At 38.4% G+C, this 23,978-nt stretch overlaps 1 protein-coding gene and 1 non-coding gene across 13 annotated transcripts in view; one reads left to right on the forward strand and one right to left on the reverse strand.

Annotated features, from left to right (window-relative positions):
- R3HCC1L (R3H domain and coiled-coil containing 1 like) overlaps positions 1-23,978 on the forward strand; it is a 72,364-nt gene that overhangs the window by 35,495 nt on the left and 12,891 nt on the right. For 8 of the 12 annotated variants that reach the window (XM_044935350.2, XM_044935356.2, XM_044935351.2 and 5 more), the window contains 2 exons: positions 3,380-5,202; positions 19,629-19,804. In XM_044935350.2, the coding sequence (XP_044791285.1) occupies positions 3,394-5,202; positions 19,629-19,804 (1,985 nt within the window). In that variant the 5' untranslated portion in view covers positions 3,380-3,393. Of the gene's footprint in view, positions 1-1,389; positions 1,475-3,379; positions 5,203-19,628; positions 19,805-23,978 lie in introns of all 12 variants that reach the window. The other 4 variants (XM_044935353.2, XM_025274337.3, XM_044935352.2 and 1 more) reach the window with 2 other exon arrangements.
- Positions 22,087-22,159, reverse strand: TRNAE-UUC. Its single transcript has one exon. It is a non-coding gene; the product is annotated as a tRNA-Glu (tRNA).

A 23,978-nucleotide genomic window follows, 5' to 3' on the forward strand; every position in this document is an offset into this window, starting at 1 on the left:
TAGGTACTGCCCTGAATAAATAGAATTGGTAAAATTCAAAAGCATAGTGTTATCCCAGTAGAAAAGCAATTGTTAACACAAACCAGAACACTGAGTAGACACCTGAGAAAGCACAACGTGTAAGAGAATATCTTGAGAATCATCAGAGAGGAAAGAGAGATCCTTACAAATCAGTGACAAACTGATGACAGATTTCTCAACAGTAACAGTAGAAGTCAGAATACATTACAGCATGGGAGCGATGTAAAGGTATCTTCAGACAATAAATATGTTGTAAAATAAAAGCTTCATACAGTTGTCTCAGAGACATACAATAATGATCAATGTGTAACATTACAGAAAAGGAGATAATCAGACATTATTGCTCTCTGATGTGATGCAGTAGGAAGTTCATAACACCATGTATGCCATATACTTGCTAAAAAAGGATTAAATCCCAATTCTATCAAGTCAGTAGGTCAGACACCATTTTTTAGGAAGTTTAGAGATTATATATAAGAACTTATTAGTGCTAAAGAGTACAAGCAGCAAACTCCAGAATGTGGTAAATTCTAAAAGAACATCTAACCCACTTTCTTTAAGAAATGAATGGCAAGATAGGAAAACAAAAACAGTGTTCACAGATAACACATTGGTAGCTTGAAATCAACCACGGTAGGCATATTTACACCACAGAGATCAGTGAATGCCCTAAATCAGGTTTTGATTTATTGCTTATTGATTGTCTAGGCTTAAAATGATGGAGCAGTGCTGATAATGCTGACTTACAAAAGTGCCATGTCTTTAGCTATTTATTGTATTGTGCATAATTCAAAAAACTGGGAATATATTCTTTCATTCAAAAATGATTATCCACTTCAGCAAAGAAGTCACACCACTCACATTGGTGACATCATTGATATAAATCGAAGTATTACCCAGTACCCCAAACTACACTTAGAAAGCCGGTTGCTAAACATTTACCAGCACAGTGCTGATTAGGGCATAATCAAATTCAGTGCTTTGGTAGAAAATAGACAATAATATAAATTTATTATACTGTTATTCAGCTTTCAGAATCATCATGGTAACATATAGGCATTAACTAAGAAAAAAAAGGTTAAGTTTCAAAAGCCGTTTGCTGTAGCATAAAATTTGAAGCCTTTGATATATGTCTATTGTGGATGACAAATAGAATCATATTTAGAGTTTGAAGAACACTTAAAATTAATACAGGCGAATCTGCCTTACAGATAGAAATTCTTTCTCTAATGTTAATCCATTGTCTAGGCTGTATTTAAATTATTCTAGAGGCAGAGCTCATTTACCTGATAATAGTGCTGGAGAATTCTAAAAGTAGAGTTCTTTTTTATCTTGAGGTATACTTTGTTTTCTTTTAATTTTTTCCAGCTAGTTCTGATAGTTGACTTCTGGAGAAACACAGAAGTAGCCAACCTTGTAGAGCAGCCAGCCGTGTAGAGCAGCAGTCCTCCAGGTATGAAGGTAGCTGGACCGTCTCCGTTTAGACCTTTTGGGCAGAGTATACCTTTAGTTTCTGCAACCACTTGTGTCATATATTTTCTGGACTCGATTTTAGACCATGTTGCCTTTCTAAACATCCACGTCACTGTCTTTTGACTTTTATTGACTTTGTAGATGAAGTAAAAGCCTTTAGACCTTTTTTTTTTTGGTTCCAGTTATACATTTTATTCTATGTTGCTTGAATTTTTTTTAACCCAAAGCAAGTCTTCGTATTTATTCATTCTTAGTCTTAATATTGTTTTCAGCACAGCATTCCCGATTATAGAAATGATATTATAATTTTATCATTTTTGGTATTTATTAATCCTGTCAATTTTGTATCAGTTGCACATTTGATAAACACAGTGTTTATTGTTTGCATTGAAATTTTTGTTTAAAATGTTGAACTTTAAAAGGTATCAATAATACAGTTCTCCATTAAATAGCCCTCTCTGAATTTACTTCTATCTTATCATTACTTTTTGCTATGAGTCTACCTACCAGTTCTTAGTCACCCGTATTTCACTATCTTACAGTCCATCGTGATGTGTTTGTCAGATGCTTGGCTCAACTGAGACTGGGTTACACTATGTCTCTAGTTACCTCTCCAGTGAAATATACTTCAGTACTTCTGTTTTTGAAAAGTAGGCATTTTCAAAAGATCCTGGCATGGTTAAATGTTGAAGTCGCATTCTTCCACAAATGGAAAGATAGAAAATCCATGGAGAATGATGAGCTAGATAGTTAAGACATTAGAAGAGAAAAGGGACAGGTGGATCACTGGGCTAAAAAAGAAAATAGCCTGAGCCATGAAAGTGGAGCTTATTCAGTGAGGAAGTATTCTGATCAGGTGAAATGGTAGGGATCTCTAATAGAGTGAACAGGATTTGTTAGTCTTTCCCTCCTATTATCTTTTTCCTTTGAAAGGTATGTGGTAAAATATTAACATGGTGCTTCTAAGAATCCGCCTGCAATGCAGGAGACCTGGGTTCAATCCCTGGGTTGGGAAGATCCCCTGGAGAAGGAAAAGGCTACCTATTCCAGTAGATTGGCCTGCAGAATTCCATGGACTGTGCAGTCCATGGGGTTGCAAAGAGCTGGATGCAACTGAGTGACTTTCACTTTCACTTTTCTGAGTGTATATGGGTGTTTCTTTGCTATGTGTAGGATCTTCTTATTCTCTTTGCTCTGGACAGACTAGTACATACTTCAGAGTATTATTTTGAGGATTAAAAGAATAACTCACTGTAAAATTGTCTAGTACATTCCCCTGTATTTTGTAGATAGTAGATAAAGTTTTATTTAACCTTTGTTAAATTTTTCCGCTTGTTTAATTCCATTGGCCAACCATAGTAGAGGTTGTCAGGGAGTTAACCAGTGAGTTGTCTCATCATATTCCTTGACCTCCACCCTCCTTTATTGTACCCAAACCAATTTATTTGCTACTGGAAGGAAGAAAAATATATAGTAGGTCACTTGATTAAATAGTGTTAATAGAATGATGACTTTCTCTTTCCCACAACCTATTTCTTTCCTAAAGATCATAGTTTACAAGCAATATCTTCTAGAAAATAGTCTGATTAGTTGTCTCATTTTCTAGCCCACATTCAGGCTACTCTTATTCATATGTTACTCTTAAAATCAGCAAGATAGAGGAAAGAGGCTATAAAGATAAAATCCATGGGTTCCTGAGTTATTGGAATTTACTTTCCTTAGTTGCTCACCTGATTGCATTAATTAGTTTATGGCAGGTTTTACTCTCTTTGAACTTGAGAGGTTCTATAGGATGGATTAGTAGGCCCTGTCTTTAAAATCTCTCAGTTCAATACATTGTAATTAGTTTTTGGTAATTGAATCATTTTGTCTTTTTCTCTTTCAGATTGAGGTGGTGCCATGCAGCAAGAAGCAGAGAGATGCAGAGTTCGAGCCAGGAGGCCTGACATGGCACTTTATGTACCCAAAGCTCGAAGGGGTATAGTACTACTCAAATCAGGTGATGAGGGAAACAGCTGTGGTCCACCTAACTCTGTGGTGAAAGAAGAACAAAGGGAAGATTCTCTCTCCCAAAAGGAGATCTTTCGAGACAAATGCGAGACTCCAAGACTAAGTATTAATTCTGATAAAAAGGAGCACAGTCGTAGAGAAGTAAAGAAATCTTCAACAAAATTTAAAAAAGATACATGCCTTCAAGAAAGAAAGAAAGATAGGGTTTGTACTAAGAGGGCAACTGCAGAATCCAAAGAAGTATTGTCCCAAGGACATCAGCAAAGAATCTTGAACACTGGGGTTGTACCTAGCATACCTTTACAAAGACATTTTAAACCAAAGAAGGTAGAGTGTTTGGAGGTTGAAACCAGAGATGTGGTAGGACATGATGGGTTGCTTCTATCTCAGTCTTGTTCAGAAATCAGTAAGGCTCGGGTTCCAAACAAGCCATCCACAAACTTGCAAAATTCTGATAGCAAGAGAAATGAACTAAATGGGGAAATATTTGAAGATAGAAATTTGGAAAACAGAATGGAAACTGATGCCAAGATTATGAAGATACTATCCCAGTTTCCTGGAGATTTTAATTCTGTGGTGAAACCTGAGAGTATGATCTCACCAGTAACACAAAACTCTGATTCTGGAATTGTACAACGAGGCATGCAAACCTTAGGTGGAATGCTGAAGCACAGCAATGGAGCCATCACTACCGAATCTGTTCCTGGAAGTTCGGATGGTCTCATTGGTCAGACTCACGTAGACTTGGATGCTGAGAATGTTGGTGATACAGCCAACAGGACAGATTCCGTCTCGAGTCAGAAAGGTATGGATTCCATTCCTGAGACTGTGGGTCACCTCTCTCATCAAATGACTATGGGCAGCAAATTAGAGAGCGCAAATGACATTTCTGATCCAACAAGGATTAGAGAGTGTGAGGAGAATGACAACACTGCCGATGAGTTTTGTGTAAAGCACGAGTCTTCTGACACAGCTGCCCTTGCTCATGAAACATGTACAGATAATGAGTCTGAGAGTGTACGTGACATTACCAGTAAGACATGTACAATGGACATTACACATACCATATCTGATCAGATAACTGTAGGCAGCCCTTGTGTAGTTGCAGTTAGAGTAGCTGATGAGGCTTGTAGCAACACAGGGAGTTTCTCAGACTGTTTAGAAATGAATGCAGATACAGCCCTTCTTCATGCAGCTAAAAGTGGGAATGACACTGAAAATTTCAGTGACCTGACTGCTTGCTCAGATGTCTATGCTGAGAGTATTTCATCTAGTTTCACAGAGTCAACAGGAAAGTTGATAGAGAGCTTGTCAGATTGTGCTTCCTCCTTACCTATAAAGAAGATAACTGGTAGTAATTGTAACACTTTTTTGGACTCTGAACCCAGTATGTTAAATGGGACAAACGTGTTTTCAGATAATGCCTTGGGCAGTGATCTTGATGGTACTGGTGATATAACAGAGGCATTGCATGAACTTAAGACTGCTGAAGAGTTCAAAACAAAAGAAGATGGCAACTCAGAGAATGTGGAATTTGGTGTATCCTTTCCTGATATAGAATCAGTATCTAAGGAAACATCCGTGGAGCCTAAAGCAACAGATATATCTCACACAGAAAGAAGTGCTGCTACTGAGGAGAGCTGGGAGTCTATGTTCAATGACGATGGTGAGTGCCTGGACCCGCGTCTTCTACAAGAGGTATGTTTTAGTAGAAATTGCTTGCCACTTAGGTAGTTTATCAATTCGTAGAACCTAGGATTTGGAGAATAATTTTAGCAGACATTTTTGTACAGTCACACATTCACTCATATTACATCCAATGTAACAAACTAATAGGATTGTAGATTGCAAAAAGAACGTCTGACCTTTAAGAAACAAAACGTCTCCTGGTAAACTTTATCTGTAATAGCGGAATCCTGAGAGAGCTTACTGAATAGATTAAAGATGAGTTTAGTGGCTTCTGGCTAACTGTTGAGAAAATACACGGGGAAACTTGTTTGAAAAGGCTTTTCTGTGTTGACAAGATGTATTTTACACCAGCCTATTTGAAGAGAAGAATAATTTATTATTCATACTTATTTTATTCTTCCAACAGATGTTGGAATGTTGTTAGACACTCTAGAGGGAAGGAAGGGTGTGATAAAGGAATGTATGGTGGTTTTTTTAAGAAGTTTGTGCTGAGTTAAAGAGTAAGTGATTGTTGAATACATTGCAAAGAGTCAGACATGACTGAGCGACTGAACTGAACTGAGGTAGAGTTCATAAATACAAAATGTTGGATTTGAAGGCATTTTAGAAATTATTTAGTTCAGTCTTTTCATTTTCTTGATTTAGACATTCCCTCTATCCAGCATTTAAATTCCTTACCATGAATAAGAATCGTTGGTTTTGAATAGTAGAATCATTTCCCCTTTTATTCCTTATAGCGAGTTCATATAACCTTTGCCCAGAAGGGGAAAAAAATCATTTCCCTATAAAATTTCCAGTTTTATACATGGGGAAATTGAAGGTTAATGGTTGTATTTTTAAGAAAGGAAGATTCAGGATTTCAGTCTACTGTCTTAATCCTGTATTTATGTTCTTTCTACCAGACTACTTCCTCACGTATAAGATAGTTTTGTATGAGTGACTCCACAGAGCGTTTTAAATGCTAAGTGATGAGTCTTTTGTTTCCGATAGTTGAACCAGAAGTACAGAAAAATGTTTACAAGCCCGTATAAAAGAGACACATGAAACTGAAGAGGGCAACCCATTGGACAGAATTGAGTTTTCAATATCAAGCACTTCCTCCTTGCTCTTGGGAGGTGTTTGCATGCACATTTGTACCAATTAGTACTTGTTATTGTGAAGTCAGGAAACAGTAGATCTTAAACATTTCTTAGAAAGAATATAGAGCAGAAAGGCATCTACATATTAATGTTCACGGACCCTTTGAAATTGCATGCAAAATTTTGTACGTGAGTCCAGTCTTTCATAACTTTCATCAGATTCTCCAAGGTGATCGTTTCCAAAGTATGGTCCCTGGACCAGCAGCATAAGCATCACTAGGGAACTTACTAGAAATGCAAACTCTGTAGCGAGATTCACATGCACATCAAGTGAGAACCACTGCTCACAGGCAACATGCAAGCTTAAATTATATCAAGATGTGAGTGTGGTAACATGAGAGGGCCGTCAGCTCATAATGAAAAAGAAAAACACTGGTCCAGCAGAGATTTTAGACCCAAATCAGGTTAAAATATACTAATAATATGGTGAGTTAGGTGATTATAGAGAAGTTATTAAGGACCCAAGCATTGGGAGAAGGCCTTAGTCGTGGGAAGGAAGCAGTGTTCTTAGTTGGCAAAGGGACTGCTTAAGGAGGTGAGAGACCTCAGGTGTGCGTAGGTAAGAACAAAACAAAGCTTCTTACAAACGGAGGGCATAGAACACAGACCCTTTTTATACATGGTAGGACTCCATAAATATTTACTGAATGAATGTGAGTCACTAGGGCAGAGTTGTCTCTGCCTTTCTGGGTAGCCTCCAGGAGCTTTCAGACATCACAGCTGCTTGAACTTTGATTCTGTGTGGTAGCTTAGGGCTATGGCTTCTGTGTTGGGAGGAGGGAGGTTCAGGTGTGCAACTCTGTTGTTAGATCTTAACACTGTTCAGGTGAGAAAGAATTTAGGCAGCCAAGTCTCTAGAGGGGCATAGTAATATTGCCAAAGAAAACACTGGCTTGAACTAAAGTTGGGAACAGTTGGAAATCAGAGCTGGTGGTGTTTTAAGCTGAAGATAACCAGTGCCTGGGCATTGTGTTTGGGTATCTTTTGAGGTGCTTGGTAACATTTGGGATCTATGTTGAGGCATGAAGATAGATGAGAGCAGGAAAGAAGTTGGATTGAGAATGCAAGTAGTGGATCCAGCTCCCAGCTGTTGTCTCCTGTGCTTTGGGTTTTAAAACGTGTAATAATGATAATGTTATTAAAAGATGTCACAAATCCAGGAAAATTAATAGCCTTTTGGTGACTATTACTCCTAATTTATTATTTACATTGTTCCAAATGTACTTTATTAAAGTAAGTGTCTGCTTACCTTGAAAACTTTCCAACCAAAGATTTTTGGCTCTTTTCCCACCTGGCCTATTTCTTTGATGACAATGGCTAGCCATAGAGGTGTGCCTAATACTTCTGGTAGGCAGGGAAGTATGCTCTAGAGCAGGGTGTGGTCATCATTGGCATGTGAAGCAGTTTCCTGACCTTTTGAACTTCTAAATCTGCTTGAGTCATTAGCTCCCAGAACTGCAGCTCTTGATGAGTCTCTAAAGATTACATGATCTCCTAAAGCCATGGTATGGGATACCCAGAAATTGAGATTTTTAACTGATAAAGAAAAGGATATTGGCATGACTTCTTTTAACCTTTAATATCTTGGTACCAGAACATAGGAATTATTGTCTAGATAAAACTTCCTTTTCTGCCTCCTGTATCAATCAGCAGACTTAATAGTAGGAGGGTTAGTGAGATGTCAGCAGCATAACGTTGATATTGCTAGATGCTGGCACCTGGTCCCTTCACTGGCCATTTCTGGTTTGAGGTATGTTTTTAGATAGGGGTAAATATTTAGGTAGGAGTTTTCTTTTGTTATATACAGTTACTAACAATGTATAACCATGGAAAAGAGAAAAGGAACACCATTCATTTCCAAATCATCATCTTTCTGTGTGTGCCTACTCATATTCATACTTTATCAGTGGTATCTTTCCATCTAGTCGTTCCAGTCATGCTGGGAAGATGAGGGAATCCAGAGATGTTTCCCTATTTTTTCAGTCTTCCTCTTGACTACAAGTTTAATCTACTACAGTGTTCTCACTGTCCAGTGGGTTTGGATAGCATCTTCCCAGGAATGCCGGCATCAGTTTGCCATATTAACCTTCTGTACTGTGTGAATAGGATCCAGGTCCCTGTCGGTTCAGTGTATTGACTTGGTCCCGGCCAGTATTTATGTGCCACATATTACTATTCGTTAGGGGCAGCTAGAGCTCTCACATTTGTCCTCTGGCACTGGATCAGTGAGTATTCATCTGACATGCCTCATTATTGTAGCTTTCTTTTTTATTTCCTTTTGTTCTTCTCCTTTTCTGTATTCTTACTCACTTTCACCCTTTCTTCTCTCTTACTATGCCTTAATCCAAGGCGATAGCCATGGCTTTCTCTCACTGATGATTTTCAGTGATACTGAAATGTTGCTGATGCCTATTCTAGAGAAATCTTTAGATGGCACCTTGAATGCCATTCTGCCTGTTCTGTGTTATACATTTTATGAGGTCAAAGTTTGTATTTCTAGTCTTGGTTTCTTGATAAGGTCAGTGGAGGCATAGCCCTAGATATATTGTATAATTTTATTTGTAGGTGGAGAACACCACTGAAGACATTAGCTACTCTTAATGTGTAAAATGTTAAAAAGTTTAAAAGTCTAAATGTATCCTTCTACTGTTGTAAAGGATTTATGCCCAAAGCAGTATAGAAAAGGGATGGAAGCCATAACTTACGCTGTATATTATACATTGTAGTTTTATTATCTTTTTAGGGAACTCTTTTTGGATGTGTTTGGACTTTAGGTCATGAGAAATTTTACAAAATGTTTGAAAATACTTTAAAAACAGTGTTATTTCCCTGTTTGCCAAATACGGGAAGTTAAATGGGTAAAACATTTTAATTCTAGCTTTTGATTTGTTCACATTACTATGGACCAACATGAAAAATTCTTGGCTGTTAACTCTCAGTTTTCCGTGGTAATGGAATACCAGCGATAGAATCAAATCCAGATAATCCAAAGGTGTTATTTTTTGTATATAGCTTAAGCCTGTTCTTCAGCCAAATCCCAAATCTTTTAATTTGTCAAAGTTTATAGTAAATAATAAATCGTAAATTTTATTTTCTTCAGTAGAAAGTGAGTTAATAAGCAGTTAATTAGCTACAGGGTAAGAGTAGAAGAGAAAAATAGAAACAAAGGGCTTGAATAACGTAACCTAAATAATAAGAATTGACTGCATGGTTTAACTCTGTGAATAATTATGAAAATAGATATAGTGACATTGAAGTAACTGCAGTAATGTTATACCAGCAACTCCTGGTCCAGTCTCTGTTGTCCATGTCCCTGTAATCTCCTGATATGCCCAATATTTAAATTGGTTACAGCCGCAACTATAGTTTAAAGTGGTGTATTATGTTTAATTGTGATTACAGGTATCTACATAAATTTTTTTTCCCTACCTTCTAAGATCAGAGGCAATATTACAATATAGGCCTTGAAAAATAAGATCTAGGAACTGGAACTTTCACCTAAGAGAATTGTATGTGTCTTTTTTTTTTTTTTTTTTTAAGTGGAATGTTAGCATTGAAAGGGACCTGTAACATAATATTTTATGTTTACCTCTTGCTTTATAGGTAAGGCAGCTAAGCCCCAGAAAGGTTATTACTGACCTAGCTAAGGTTACTGCCAGAGTTGGCCCAGTCTCCTGATTTTCTAACTCTGGGCTCTTTCCATGACAGTCAGCCTTTGCCTCTACCTAAAGGTCTCAGCCAGTCAACAGACACTGTACAGCTATTCTGTGCCCAGCTCGGATACTGGTGATGTGAGCGGTGAAAGAGAAGGATAACAATGTTAAGGAGTTTATAGTCTTGTGGAGCTGACGAGACTTTCAGAAATGTCTGAAAAAAATATTCTATTTGATTAAATTGAAAATGCTATTGATTGTGAAATATATCATTATTTTATGTATCACTAAGAAAGAAATCACAGTGCTTACCCTTTGGAATTTTATTTTATACCTATCAAAAAAGCTTCTTTAGGCTTAATTATTAATAGAGGGTGTACCATGTGGTGCAGTGATAAAGAATCTGCCTCCTAATGCATGAGATGCAAGTTCCATCGCTGGATCAGGAAGATCCCTTGGAGTAGGAAATGGCAATCCACTCCAGTGTTCTTGCCTGGGAAATCCCATGGACAAAGGAACCTGGCGGGCTACAGCTCATGGGGTTACAAAGAGTCAGATATGGCTGAGCACAGCATAGTAGCACACAGACTTAGACATGAATTTTTATCACGTGTTGTATCTTATAGAAATGTGAAATATCTTGTAGGTGAAATGTCGGTGAAATAAATTGGTTAGTTTCCTAAAACTTATAGATATGTGAAATATCTTGTAGGTGAAATGTCAGTGAAATAAATTGGTTAGTTTCCTAAAACTTTGTGTTATAGCCCAACTCTTTCTAATAATTTCTTGACTTAGTCATTGATACTGATGCCTTTCCATCCTCTTATCATTTTCTGTGCCAACAAGAACTGATGATACAGCATTTCTTATAAGAATACATAAAAAAAGCAAAAATCATTGTTGCTGGATCTTAAGCCATCTTTGCATTTACATAGAAGTATTCTTATATTGAGATTTTCTTCCACACTGCTGGACCAGTGTGGAATGCCTGCAAATTTTGGTACTGGTGCTTTTGGGTCTCATGCATATGCAGGCAAGCAGTGACAATATGTATGATTCAGATGCATACTGATATTGGAGATGTTAAAATGTGTATCCTAGAACTGATGAAATATGATATATATCCAGCTTCTAAGTGTAATGATACAGTAGTATAAAGAATGGAGAAACCATCAAAATGGGGTCAATGGGAACAGCTTCAAGAGGAGATAAAGATTGAAGCTGGGTCTTAGAAGAAGAAGGATCAGAAGCAGACAAGGCATTCCAGGCTGTGGGAGCAGCTTATAAAAAAATATGGCATGTTCCCAGATTTAGGTCCTCAGTTTGTCACTATCAGAAGTTTAGATCTATTTAGAAATGTTGTTGTCGTTGCCTTCCTTTTATAATTTGTTGAATTGTTTGCATGATTTATATAACCAGAACATTTAAAGTTTATTGGTAAAGGGAAGGAAAAAAAGTATCATTTTATCCCAAATTTAAAACTGCCATCCAAAATCATTTAAAAAATATATGTTGCATAAATCAAATTCTTATTGATGAGGGCTGCATGTAAAATCAGTCTTGATAAGCAGGCATTTGGACAAAGTAATTAATTTGAGGCATGTGCCTCGAGTATTCATTCCACAAGTATTTTTTGAATGCCTAGTTTGTGCAAGTTAATGTGTGCAGTGGGAGTATATAGGGGTGAATATGACATATCCCTTGTAGTTGTATTATAGAATCAGAATATTGATGAGGAAGCTGAAACTCCAGCTTTACTCCCTGTATTAATTTGTTAAGGCTGCCAGAGCACAGAACCCTAGACTGTCTGTGACAAGTTCAGTTCAGTTGCTTAGTCATGTCCGACTCTTTGAGACCCCATGAACAGCAGTAACCAGGTCTCCCTGTCCATCACCAACTCCCGGAGTCTACTCAAACCCATGTCCATTGTGTTGGTGATGCCATCGAACCATCTCATCCTCTGTTGTCCCCTTCTTCTCCTGCCCTCAATCTTTCCCAGCGTCAGGGTCTTTTCAAATGAGTCAGCTTTTTGCATCAGGTGGCCAAAGGATTGGAGTTTCAGCTTCAACATCAGTCCCTCCAATGAACACCCAGGACTGATCTCCCTTAGCATGGACTGGTTGGCTCTCTTTGCAGTCCAAGGGACTTGCAAGAGTCTTCTCCAACACCACAGTTCAAAAGCATCAGTTTTTCGGCACTCAGTTTTCTTTATAGTCCAATTCTCACATCCATACATGACTACTGGAAAAACCATAGCCGTGACTAGACGGACCTTTGTTGACAAAGTAATGTCTCTGCTTTTTAATATGCTGTCTAGGTTGGTCATAACTTTCCTTCCAAGGAGCAAGCGTCTTTTAATTTCATGGCTGCAATCACCATCTGCAGTGATTTTGGAACCCAGAAAAATAAAGTCAGCCTCCGTTTCCACTATTTCCCCATTTATTTCCCATGAAGTGATGGGACTGGATGCCATGATCTTAGTTTTCTGAATGTTGAGCTTTAAGCCAGCTTTTTCACTTTCTTCTTTCACTTTCATCAAGAGGCTTTTTAGTTCCTCTTCACTTTCTGCCATAAGGATGGTGTCATCTGCATATCTGAGGTTGCTGATATTTCTCCCAGCAGTCTTGATTCCAGCTTGTGCTTCCTCCTTCCCAGTGTTTCTCATGATGTACTCTGCATATAAGTTAAATAAGCAGGGTGACAATATATAGCCTTGACGTACTCCTTTTCCTATTTGGAACCAGTCTGTTGTTCCATGTCCAGTTCTAACTGTTGCTTCCTGACCTGTATACAGGTTTCTCAAGAGGCAGGTCAGGTGGTCTGGTATTCCCATCTCTTTCAGAATTTTCCACAGTTTATTGTGATCCACACAGTCAAGGGTTTTGGCATAGTCAATAAAGCAGAAATAGATGTTTTTCTGGAACTCTTTTGCTTTTTCAGTGATCCAGCAGATGTTGGCAATTTGATCTCTGGTTCCCCTGCCTTTTCTAAAACCAGCTTGAACATCTGGAAGTTCACGATTCACGTATTGCTGAAGCCTGGCTTGGAGAATTTCGAGCATTACTTTACTAGCGTGTGAGATGAGTGCAATTGTGCGGTAGTTTGAGCATTCTTTGAGATTGCCTTTCTTTGGGATTGGAATGAAAACTGACCTTTTCCAATCCTGTGGCCACTGCTGAGTTTTCCAAATTTGCTGACATATTGAGTGCAGCACTTTCACAGCATCATCTTTTAGAATTTGAAATAGCTCAACTGGAATTCCATTACCTCCACTAGCTTTGTTCGTAGTGATACTTCCTAAGGCCCACCTGACTTCACATTCCAGGATGTCTGGCTTGAGGTGAGTGGGAGTGATCATACCTTTGTGATTATCTGGGTCATGAAGATCTTTTTTGTGCAGTTCTTCTGTGTATTCTTGCCACCTCTTCTTAGTATCTTCTGCTTCTATTAGGTCCATACCATTTCTGTCCTTTATTGAGGCCATCTTTGCATGAAATGTTCCCTTGGTATCTTGATTTTTCTTGAAGAGATCTCTAGTCTTTCCTATTCTGTTGTTTTCCTCTGTTTCTTTGCATTGATCGCTGAGGAAGGCTCTCTTACCTCTCCTTGCTATTCTTTGGAACTCTGCATTCAGATGCTTATATCTTTCCTTTTCTCCTTTGCTTTTCACTTCTCTTCTTTTCACAGCTATTTGTAAGGCCTCCTCAGACAGCCTTTTGCTTTTTTGCATTTCTTTTTCTTGGGGAAGGTCTCCTGTACGATGTCACGAACCTCCGTCCATAGTTCATCAGGCACTCTGTCTATCAGATCTAGTCCCTTAAATCTATTTCTCACTTCCACTGTATAGTCATAAGGGATTTGATTTAGGTCATACCTGAATAGTGTTTTCCCCACTTTCTTCAATTTAAGTCTGAATTTGACAATAAGGAGTTCATGATCTGAGCCACCGTCCATTCCCGGTCTTGTTTTTGCTGACTGTGTAGAACTTCTCCATCTTTGGTTGCAAAGAATATAATCAATCTGATTTCGCTGTTGACCATCTGGTGATGTCCATGTGTAGAGTCTTCTCCTGTGTTGTTGGAAGAGGGTATTTGCTATGACCAGTGCGTTCTCTTGGCAGAACTCTGTTAACCTTTGCCCTGCTTCATTCTGTACTCCAAAGCCAAATTTTCCTGTTACTCCAGGTGTTTCTTGACTTCCTACTTTTGCATTCCAGTCCCCTATAATGAAAAGGACATCTTTTTTGGGTGTTCTAACAGGTCTTGTAGGTCTTCATAGAACCATTCAACTTCAGCTTCTTTAGCGCTACTGGTTGGGGCATAGGCTTGGATTACCATGATATTGAATGGTTTGCCTTGGAAACAAACAGAGATCATTCTGTCATTTTTGAGATTGCATCCAAGTACTGCATTTTGGACTCTTTTGTTTACTATGATGGCTACTCCATTTCTTCTAAGGGATTCCTGCCCACAGTAGTAGATATAATAGTCATCTGAGTTAAATTCACCCATGCTAGTCCATCATAGTTTGCTGATTCCTAGAATGTCAATGTTCACGCTTGCCATCTCCTGTTTGACCACTTCCAATTTGCCTTGATTCATGGACCTAACATTCCAGATTCCTATGCAATATTGCTCTTTACAGCGATAGACAACTAGCCAATCTGATCACACGGACCACAGCCTTGTCTAACTCAGTGAAACTAAGCCATGCCTTGTGGGGCCACCCAAGATGGATGGGTCATGGTGGAGAGGTCTGACAAAATGTGGTCCACTGGAGAAGGGAATGGCAAACCACTTCTGTATTCTTTCCTCGAGAACCCCATGAACAGTATGAAAAGGCAAAAAGATACGACATTGAGAGATGAACTCCCCAGGTCAGTAGGTGCCCAATATGCTACTGGAGATCAGTGGAGAAATAACTCCAGGAAGAATGAAGGGATGGAGCCAAAGCAAAAACAACACCCAGTTGTGCCTGTGACAGAGTACCATAGAAATTTGTTCTCTCACAATTCTAGAGGCTAGAAGTCTAAGATCAAGGTGTCAGCATGGGTTGGATTCTTCTGAGGCCTCTCCTTGGTTTGTAAATGGCTATGTTTACATGATCTTCCATCTGTGTCCAAATTTCCTTTTATAAGGACATCACTCAGATTAGGATCTACCTTATTTTAACTTAATACCATTTTAAAGACATGATCTCTAAATACAGTTATAGTCTAAGATATTAGGGTTTATGATTTTAACTTATGAATTTTGGGAGGACACAGTGAAGCCCATAGCACTCTCTGAAGTTCTCACATTATTCAGTGTGGCCACACCAAACTGTTTAGTGAATGCTATGCTCCTTGCATGCCTTTGCACACTTCTGTCTATGATACTTTTCTCTGTATAATTTCTTTACTTGGGTAGTGAACAAGAGTAAGCAAAGTTCATTCTCCTCTACCCACTGGTAATACCTTCTTTATTACATATTAACATTCTTTGTCCAGTGTCTTTCTCTAATGTGATGTTAAACATACATTAAATGTTTGTTGGATAGGTGGTTAGGTAGTGAGGTTAAAGCTAGAGGAAGAGAGAGGTCTAATTAATACTAGGTGTTATGCAGTGAGTGCTATAAAAGTAGTGCAGATGATGGGACTTCCCTGATGGTCTAGTGATTAAGGGGGCACAGGTTCAATCCCTGGTTGGGAAGCTAAGATCCCACATGCTGCATGGCACAGCAAAAAAAAAAAAAAAACAGTGCAGATGAGGTAAATGCTATAGAAGTATAGAAGAAGAGTCAGATTATACATGTGATCAAAAATAATGTGATCAGATCCACAGGCAGAAAGAAGCAACATGTGTTTAGGCATATTGTTGTTCAGTCGCTCAGTCATATCCAATTCTTTGCAACCCCATGGACTGCAGCACGCCAGGCTTCCTTGTCCTTTACCATCTCCTGGAGCTTGCTCAAACTCATGTCTATTGAGTCAGTGATGCCATCCAGTGATCTCATCCTCTGTCATCCCCTTCTCCTGCCTTCAATCTTTCCCAGCATCAGAGTCTTTTCCAGTGAGTCAGTTCTTCACATCAGGTGGCCAAAATATTGGAGCTTTAGCTTCGGCATCAGTCCTTCCAGTGAACATTCAGGGTTGATTTCCTTTAGGGTTGACTGTTTGATCTTGCAGTCCAAGGGGCTCTTAAGAGTCATCTCCAACACCACAATTCAAAAGCATCAATTCTTTGGCACTTAGCTTTCTTTATGGTCCAACTCTCACATCCATACATGACTACTTTAAAAACAATAGCTTTGACTATAGGGCCTTTGTTGGCAAAGCAGTGTCTCTACTCTTTAGTATGCTGTCTAGGTTCGTCGTGGCTTTTCTTCCAAGAAGCAAGCATCTTTTACTTTCATGGCTGCAGTCACCATCTGCAGTGATTTTGGAGCCCAAAAAAATAAAGTCTGTCACTGTTTCCAGTGTTTCCCATCTCTTTGCCATGAAGTGATGGGACCGGATGCCATGTCTTCGTTTTTTGAATGTTGAGTTTGAAGCCAGCCTTTTCACTCTCCTCTTTCACTTTTTCAAGAGTCTCTTTAGTTCCTCTTTGCTTTCTGCCATAAGGGTGGTGTCATCTGCATATCTCAGGTTATTGATATTTCTCCCGGCAATCTTGATTCTGGCTTGTGCTTCATTCAGCCTAGCATTTTGCATGATGTACTCTGCATATCAGTTAAATAAGCAGGGTGACAATATACAGCCTTGACATACTTCTTTCCCAATTTTGAACCAGTTTGTTGTTCCATGGGTGGTTCTAACTGTTGCTCCTTGACCTGCATCCAGGTTTCTCAGGAGGTAGGTAAGGTGGTCTGGTATTCCCAGTCTCTTTCAGATTTTTCCACAGTTTGTTGTGATCCACACAGTCAAAAGCTTTAGTGTAGTCAAGAAGCAGAAATAGATGTTTTTCTGGAATTCTCTTTGCTTTTTTCTATGATGCAGAGGATGTTGGCAATTTGATCTCTGGTTCCTCTGCCTTTTTTAAATCCAGCTTGAACATCTGGAAGTTCTTGGTTCACATACTGTTGAAGCCTAGCTTGGAAAATTTTGAGCATTACTTTGCTAGCGTGTGAAATGAGTGCAGTTGTGCACTCATAGGCATAGTATTTATGCCTGTTTAGGAAGGCAGTGGCACCCCACTCCAGTACTCTTGCCTGGAGAATCCCATGGACGGAGGAGCCTGGTAGGCTGCAGTCCATGGGGTTGCTAAGAGTCGGACACGACTGAGCGACTTCACTTTCACTTTTCACTTTCATACATTGGAGAAGGAAATGGCAACCCACTCCAGTATTCTTGCCTGGAGAATCCCAGGGACGGGGGAGCCTGATGGGCTGCGTCTGTGGGGTCGCACAGAGTCAGACACGACTGAAGTGACTTAGCAGCAGCAGCAGCAGCAGCAGCAGCAGACATAGTATTCCTTTTTGGTTAGAATGTAGCATATTTTAAGGGATGACATGACATAAAGCAAGAAAGGTTTTATATATATATATGTGTGTGTATATATATATGTGTGTATGTGTGTGTATATATATATATACACACACACACACACACACACTATTACTGATGTTTTCAATTACCACAAACTAGTGTCTTAACACAGATTTATTGCCTTACAGTTCTTGAGGTCAGAAGTCCAAAATGGGTCTCATTGGACTAAAATTAGGATATTGGTAGGATTGTGTTCCTTTCTTGAGACTAGAGTAGAATCCGTTTTCTTGCCCTTTTCAGCTTCTCTTAGATACTGCTGTCCTCCTTCCTTGGCTTGTGGCCCACTTCTGTCTGCCAACTGATCCTCGAATTCATATGGAAATGCAAGGGACTCAGAACAGCCAAAATGATTTTGAAAATGATCAAAGTAGAAAGACTGAAGCCTCCTAATTTCAGAACTTATGAAACAGTGGTAATCAAGAGAGTATGGCATTAGCATAAGGATGGTCTTGCAAGTAATTGCAGGCTCCCCTCCTTTCTGGAGCCCCCTTTCTGGGGCTCTGAGTTATTCTAAACTGTCAACTCTAGGCTTTTAAGAACTTGTTAAACATTTAGCTGATATCTTCTTGCCCGCTTGTTTGGTGGCCACTTCTTCTCATGATCTGCCAGAGGGAAAAAAGTTTAGGTATTCTCTCTCTGGGGGGGACATGTCATCCTGAGGACTTCAGTTTCCTTGCATACTCAGTCAGCTCTATGCTAAACTCAAGAAAAGCTATGATATGTATAGATTGTTTGGTCTTTCCTCATTGTTATGGTGTGAGGGATATTCTCTTCCTGCTTTGTGTATCCTAAACAGGGTGGAAATAACATGATACTTGGCCTATAATAGATTCAGGCAAGAATACTGGAGTGGGTTGCCATGCCCTCCTCTAGGAGATCTTCCCAACCCAGGGATCAAACCCAGGTCTCCTGCATTGTAGGCAGATTCTTTGCTGTCTGAGCCACCAGGGAAGCCCAATAGATTCAACACCTCATTAAAATTTGTTGAAATTGGGTTGAATTCATACTTAGATGCTAAGTAGTGTGCTAAGTACTTACTGCATCATCTCATTTAGTCTGCACCCTTACTTGTAAGGTGTTGGTGCTATTATTATACCCTTTTTTAAGATGTAAAACTGAAGCCTAGTGGAGAAAAGGAACTAGAGACACAGCAATAGATAAACATTTTCATCGATTTTACCTAAATCACCCTTTTCCTTTCCTGCCTCCCAAATAAAATTCTTAAATCCATTTTTCACTTCTCTGAGGAAAGGAGATGCATCCTTGGCATTGCAGATTCTTACTTTCTCATTTGATGGGAAAGGAGGTACAGTATGAAAGAAGGAGTGCTTGAAGGTCTCTAGTTGGACTTTTGATTAACAGAACACACTTTTGAGCCTGAAGGTTCTGGGTGTTGAGTACTAGTGTCTAGGTGAATGACAAAATGACTGTCATGGCTACTTTGCTGCCCCTTTTTATTTTTCCCTTTCCGTTCTCCTGTTTCCAGTGTGAAATAGTTAACAGCATTCAGTTTTTAATCATAGAGTAAAATTTTAAGTGTTCTTCATTACTGTACTTTCTTTATTAACCTGTGTGGGAATTCCTTTAGGTAGCTCTAAGGCTGGGGAACTTTAATTACCTGTGCCACTTAACGTTTGTCATAACAAATTTCTTTGTAAGCTACCATCAACAATAGGTAGACTAGCAAAGTGTTTTCATTCTTCAACATTTTGTTTTGTTTTGCTCACTTTCAGAAAGGAAACTAGGGGTCTGATCAATAAGCTCAAATAAAACAAATGTTATTAATTCATCTCTTGAACTATTTTCTGCAGTTCAGTTTCTAAGATGTGTTGCTTGTAACTTACTGCATTGATCATTCTACATTTTCTCACACCTTGTTGATAGATGCAAGCTAAATTTCATTCATTGCTTGTCTTTTCTGAAATTTCAGCACTTTTTCAAGTATTCCACCTGTATAATATAAACTGGGTGATATTACTGTGTTTGGAACAGAGACAAATGGTAAAGGTTAAGGAATAGGAACAAGGAGATAAAAGGGAGAATTGTTTATATATGGGAGGATATTTTATAATGCTCTGGCTTGGTATAACAGTCACATGAATGCTTCCTCCTCTCTAGTTATCAGGGAATATGAAGAACAGAGAAAGTATCCAAGAACCTAGATTTGATTATTACAACCATGAAGTTCCTGATATTGACCTCAGTGATTGTGAATTCCCACATGTCATTGAAATTTATGACTTCCCCCAAGAATTTCGTACTGAAGATCTCCTACGGATTTTCTGCACTTATCAGTAAGTATTTGCAATTGATTGGGGATGTTAGGGAAGGTGGGATGAAATTTTCTTAAAATGTCTTCTGAAAAGTCACCTCTTTTGCTTTCCTATTCCCTGTCATTTACTTTAGCATCAAGTTTGTTTATTGTGTTTTCCAAGCCCATTGGAAATCTGTATCAAACCACTCTTCTTCTAAGTTCCTTTAAAAAATGCTAAAGTCTTCCTAGATCCCAATTTAGCATTTAAGAAGAATATCATCAATAATGACTTTGAAGTCTGTCTCCACGGTGCATTTAGTCCATTTATATTTATTGTAATTATTGATATATTTGGATGTATTGCCTGCCATCTTTTTTTGTGTGTTTACTTGTCCCATCTTTTTCTCTTCTATCTTGCCTTCTTTTGGATTGATGAGGTATTTTTTTCTCGCTCCATATTTTTGGGGAATGATACTGTTTCTGTTATTTGGTAGTTACTTTAGAAATTATAAAATGCATGCTTAATTTACCAGTGACTAAGGTTAATACTTTTACACTGTTTCCAAACACTTGAAGGGTTTTAAACTCCATTCCCCAATTCCATTCCAGTGTCTCCCTAACCTCCAGCTAATATACTGAGATTTACTAGTTTGAGTCTTTTTGATTTAGTTTTTTTCTTTTTAAACTCCATTTGATGTTGCATTTTTTTTATATAGTCAGCATTCAGATTCATCTGTTTTCTGTATTCTTTTTGTGTCTCATATCTTTCATTTGAAATCTTTTTCCTCCTGCGTGGAACAGGTTCTTTAGAATTTAATTAATAACAGTCTGCTGGTAACACACTCAATTGGATTTTGTTGTCATCGTTGCTGTTGTTTCTTAATGGCTTTATTTCAACTTCATTCTTGAAAGACATTTTTGCTGGGTATAGAATCCTAGGTTGACAATTATTTTTCTCAGCAACTTGAAGATTTTATTCTGCTTTCTCCTGGCTTTCTTAGAGTAGGATGAGAAGCCCACTGAAAGTCTGAGTATTGCTTCTGAGTGTAATCTGTCTTTTCTCTTTGGGTGCTCTTAATGTTTTCTGTCTTTGGTATTATACATTTTCAGCATGATGTGACTTTGTGTTTCTTATGTTATCATTATTGAGGTTATTTGGGCTTCCTAAATATTTTTCATTGGTTTTGGAGAACACTAGACATTATTTCTTCAAATGTTGCCTCTGTACTAGTCTCTTTTATATTCTCTATGATGCTGCCAGTTGAAAGTGGATTAGACCTAACTTAATCCTCATGTTATCTCTATCATATTTTCCATTTCTTTTTCTCCTTTATATGCTGAGTAATTTCTTTAGTTCTAATCTCTTCAACTGTGGTTAATTTGCTTTTAAATTTATCCATTGAATTTTTAAATTTCATTTTATGTTTCTTATTTTTCAAAGTTCTCTAATTTTCAAATCTGCATTTTTTTCCCTCTATTTTCAAGATTAAAAAAATTTCTTTATAAGTGTAGTGAACATAGAGCTTTTATAGTCTATGTCTAGTTATTCCTTTACCTGAAGTCCTTTTAATTCTGTTCTTACAAATTCTCACTCGTAGTGCCTTGCTTTTTTTTGGAGGTTTATTTATTTATTTATTTTAACTGTAAAGCTGGCCATTTCCTTTGGAATTTTATTTATGAGAATTGAGGTCTGCAATAAAAGAAGAGACTATCTCCTGAGAAGATATGTGTTTTCTTCTGCCAGGCACCAAGGGTCCTAACAGTCCAAAAGGCTGTAAATTGAATTATTGATTTGAGGTTATTCTGACCACTGAGATAAAGTAGAGAATGATAAAATGTGATTGTTACATCTCAACCAGCTTATTTTAACAGTACATATGCATGGCCGCTTACTTGCCACTCTTTGGTGTGGCGGTGGTTCAGTCGCTCAGCTGTGGCTGAAATGTCCATTTACTTGCTGGTCTTTGATGTGGTTGTTGTTGTTCAGTTCTTCAGTTGTGGCTGATTCTCTGCAACCCCGTGAACTACAGCACACCAGACTTCCCTGTCCTTCACTATCTCCTGGAGTTTGCTCAAACTCGTGTCCATTGAGTTTAATGTGGTGTCAAGGCCTTTTTTTTGTTGTTTTTAAATTACTAGTCTGTTGATAGAAGAGTTCTTAATGTCACCCTGATATCACCTACAACTTCCAGCAACAACTAATATCCATTCAAAGTCACCCGAGTGCAAATTCCTTATAGATTAAAATGTGTTCTCTCTTTTAAGATATTTATTTTTTTGGCTGCACCACATAGCTTGCAGGGTCTGAGTGCAGGGCCTTAGTTCCTTGACCAGGGATTGAACCCAGGTCACAGCAGTGAAAGTGCTGAGTCCTTAACCACTGGACCACCAGGGAATTCCCCATCCCCTCGCCCTTTTTTTTTAAAAACTGTTTTGCCCAAACATAATTGTTGATAGTTTTTTGGGTTTTTTAGTGACTTTATCTTTCTCAAGTCTTTCAAAGCTTTAAGTTTTTATAGACACAACTCTTATGTTTCATACTCATAGTTCATTGTTTTAATTTTATTTAATAAATTATGTAGTAAACATAAATTAAAACTGATGTAAATGGGTTTGAGAATAGTTGCACTACCTTTTATATATGTATATACTTCATACATACGTAGAGTCAGAAGTATATCTCTCTATCTTTAGCTTATAAGGAAACATAAGCTTTGGGAATAAAAGAAATAATCCCAAAAGTAAGTTATTAAGAAAAACATTTTTCAGGATCTTCAAGAAAGTCATTACCAAGAAGGGATTAATGCTTTAATGCTGTAATCCTGCAGTTAACAATAAACCAGGTCTATTGTCTGATATACAGATTTAAACTTAAAATTCAGTTCATGTACATCTTGAATTAGGGTATAGCTCCCAACTTTTCTTTTAGCGTCAGATGGTATTTTCCTGCCATGCTGCTGCTGCTAAGTCGCTTTAGTCATGTCCAATTCTGTGCGATCCCATAGATGGCAGCCCACCAGGCTCCCCCGTCCCTGGGATTCTTCAGGCAAGAACACTGGAGTGGGTTGCCATTTCCTTCTCCAGTGCATGAAAGTGAAAAGTGAAAGTGAAGTCACTCAGTCGTGCCCGACTCTTAGTGACCCCATGCACTGGAGCCTACCAGGCTCCTCTGTCCATGGGATTTTCCAGGCAAGAGTACTGGAGTGGGGTGCCATTGCCTTCTCCAATTTTCCTGCCATCATTGTACATAAATAGTAACAATAGGTAAATGAATGAGTGTGACTGTATTCCTTGAAATTCTGTGTACAAAAACAAGAACCCCATTTTTCTGTAAAGTTCTAGAACAGGCAAAACTAGCAGCTAGGTACCTCACTTATCAGTTATGTAACTAAAAGAAAGGAGTAGTGACTGGATCCTGGAGGACAGTTAACAGTCTGCCATAGATCTTACTCTAAACATGTAGTATGGGTCAATCGGTCTAATTCATTACAGTTATGATAAGACCCAGTATCAGGTCTGTACCAGGTGAAGTGCATAGAAGATTTTAAAAAGCAGTTGGTGAGATTAAATCCAAAATTAGAACTACCTGAAGTTGTCACTAATAATGATGATTTTTAAAACCAAGGATTAATTTTCTTGATGTCTGGAATTTTCTGAACATTAGTTAACTGTTAAGAACTATTAACTTCCTTTTGCTCTGCTGCTGCTGCTGCTAAGTCGCTTCAGTCGTGTCCGACTCTGTGCGACCCCATAGATGGCAGCCCACCAGGCTCCCCCGTCCCTGGGATTCTCCAGGCAAGAACACTGGAGTGGGTTGCCATTTCCTTCTCCAATGCATGAAAGTGAAAAGTGAAAGTGAAGTCGATCAGTCGTGTCCGACTTTTAGTGACCCCGTGGACTGGAGCCTACCAGGCTCCTCCATCCAGGGGATTTTCCAGGCAAGAGTACGGGAGTGGGGTGCCATTGCCTTCTCGGTCCTATTGCTCTATTTCTTCCTAATTTTACCTGCAAGACCATTTTTTCTATTAAACCCAAAAATATTTTCAAAAGGGGAGAAGCATTTTAAAGAGTTATAAAATTCTGAAGTCTAAAAGGTCCTCTAGAGCCCATCTAAGTTTTTTACCATCTTTTGTCAACTATTGTATAATGTAGATTTCTACTGTGGAACTTTCTCATAGTCTTCAACTCCTGTGGTCATTTTATGCCATGATTGA

This window comes from Bubalus bubalis, chromosome 23 (assembly GCF_019923935.1).
Source record: "Bubalus bubalis isolate 160015118507 breed Murrah chromosome 23, NDDB_SH_1, whole genome shotgun sequence".
In the NCBI taxonomy this organism is placed as follows: Eukaryota; Metazoa; Chordata; class Mammalia; order Artiodactyla; family Bovidae; genus Bubalus; species Bubalus bubalis.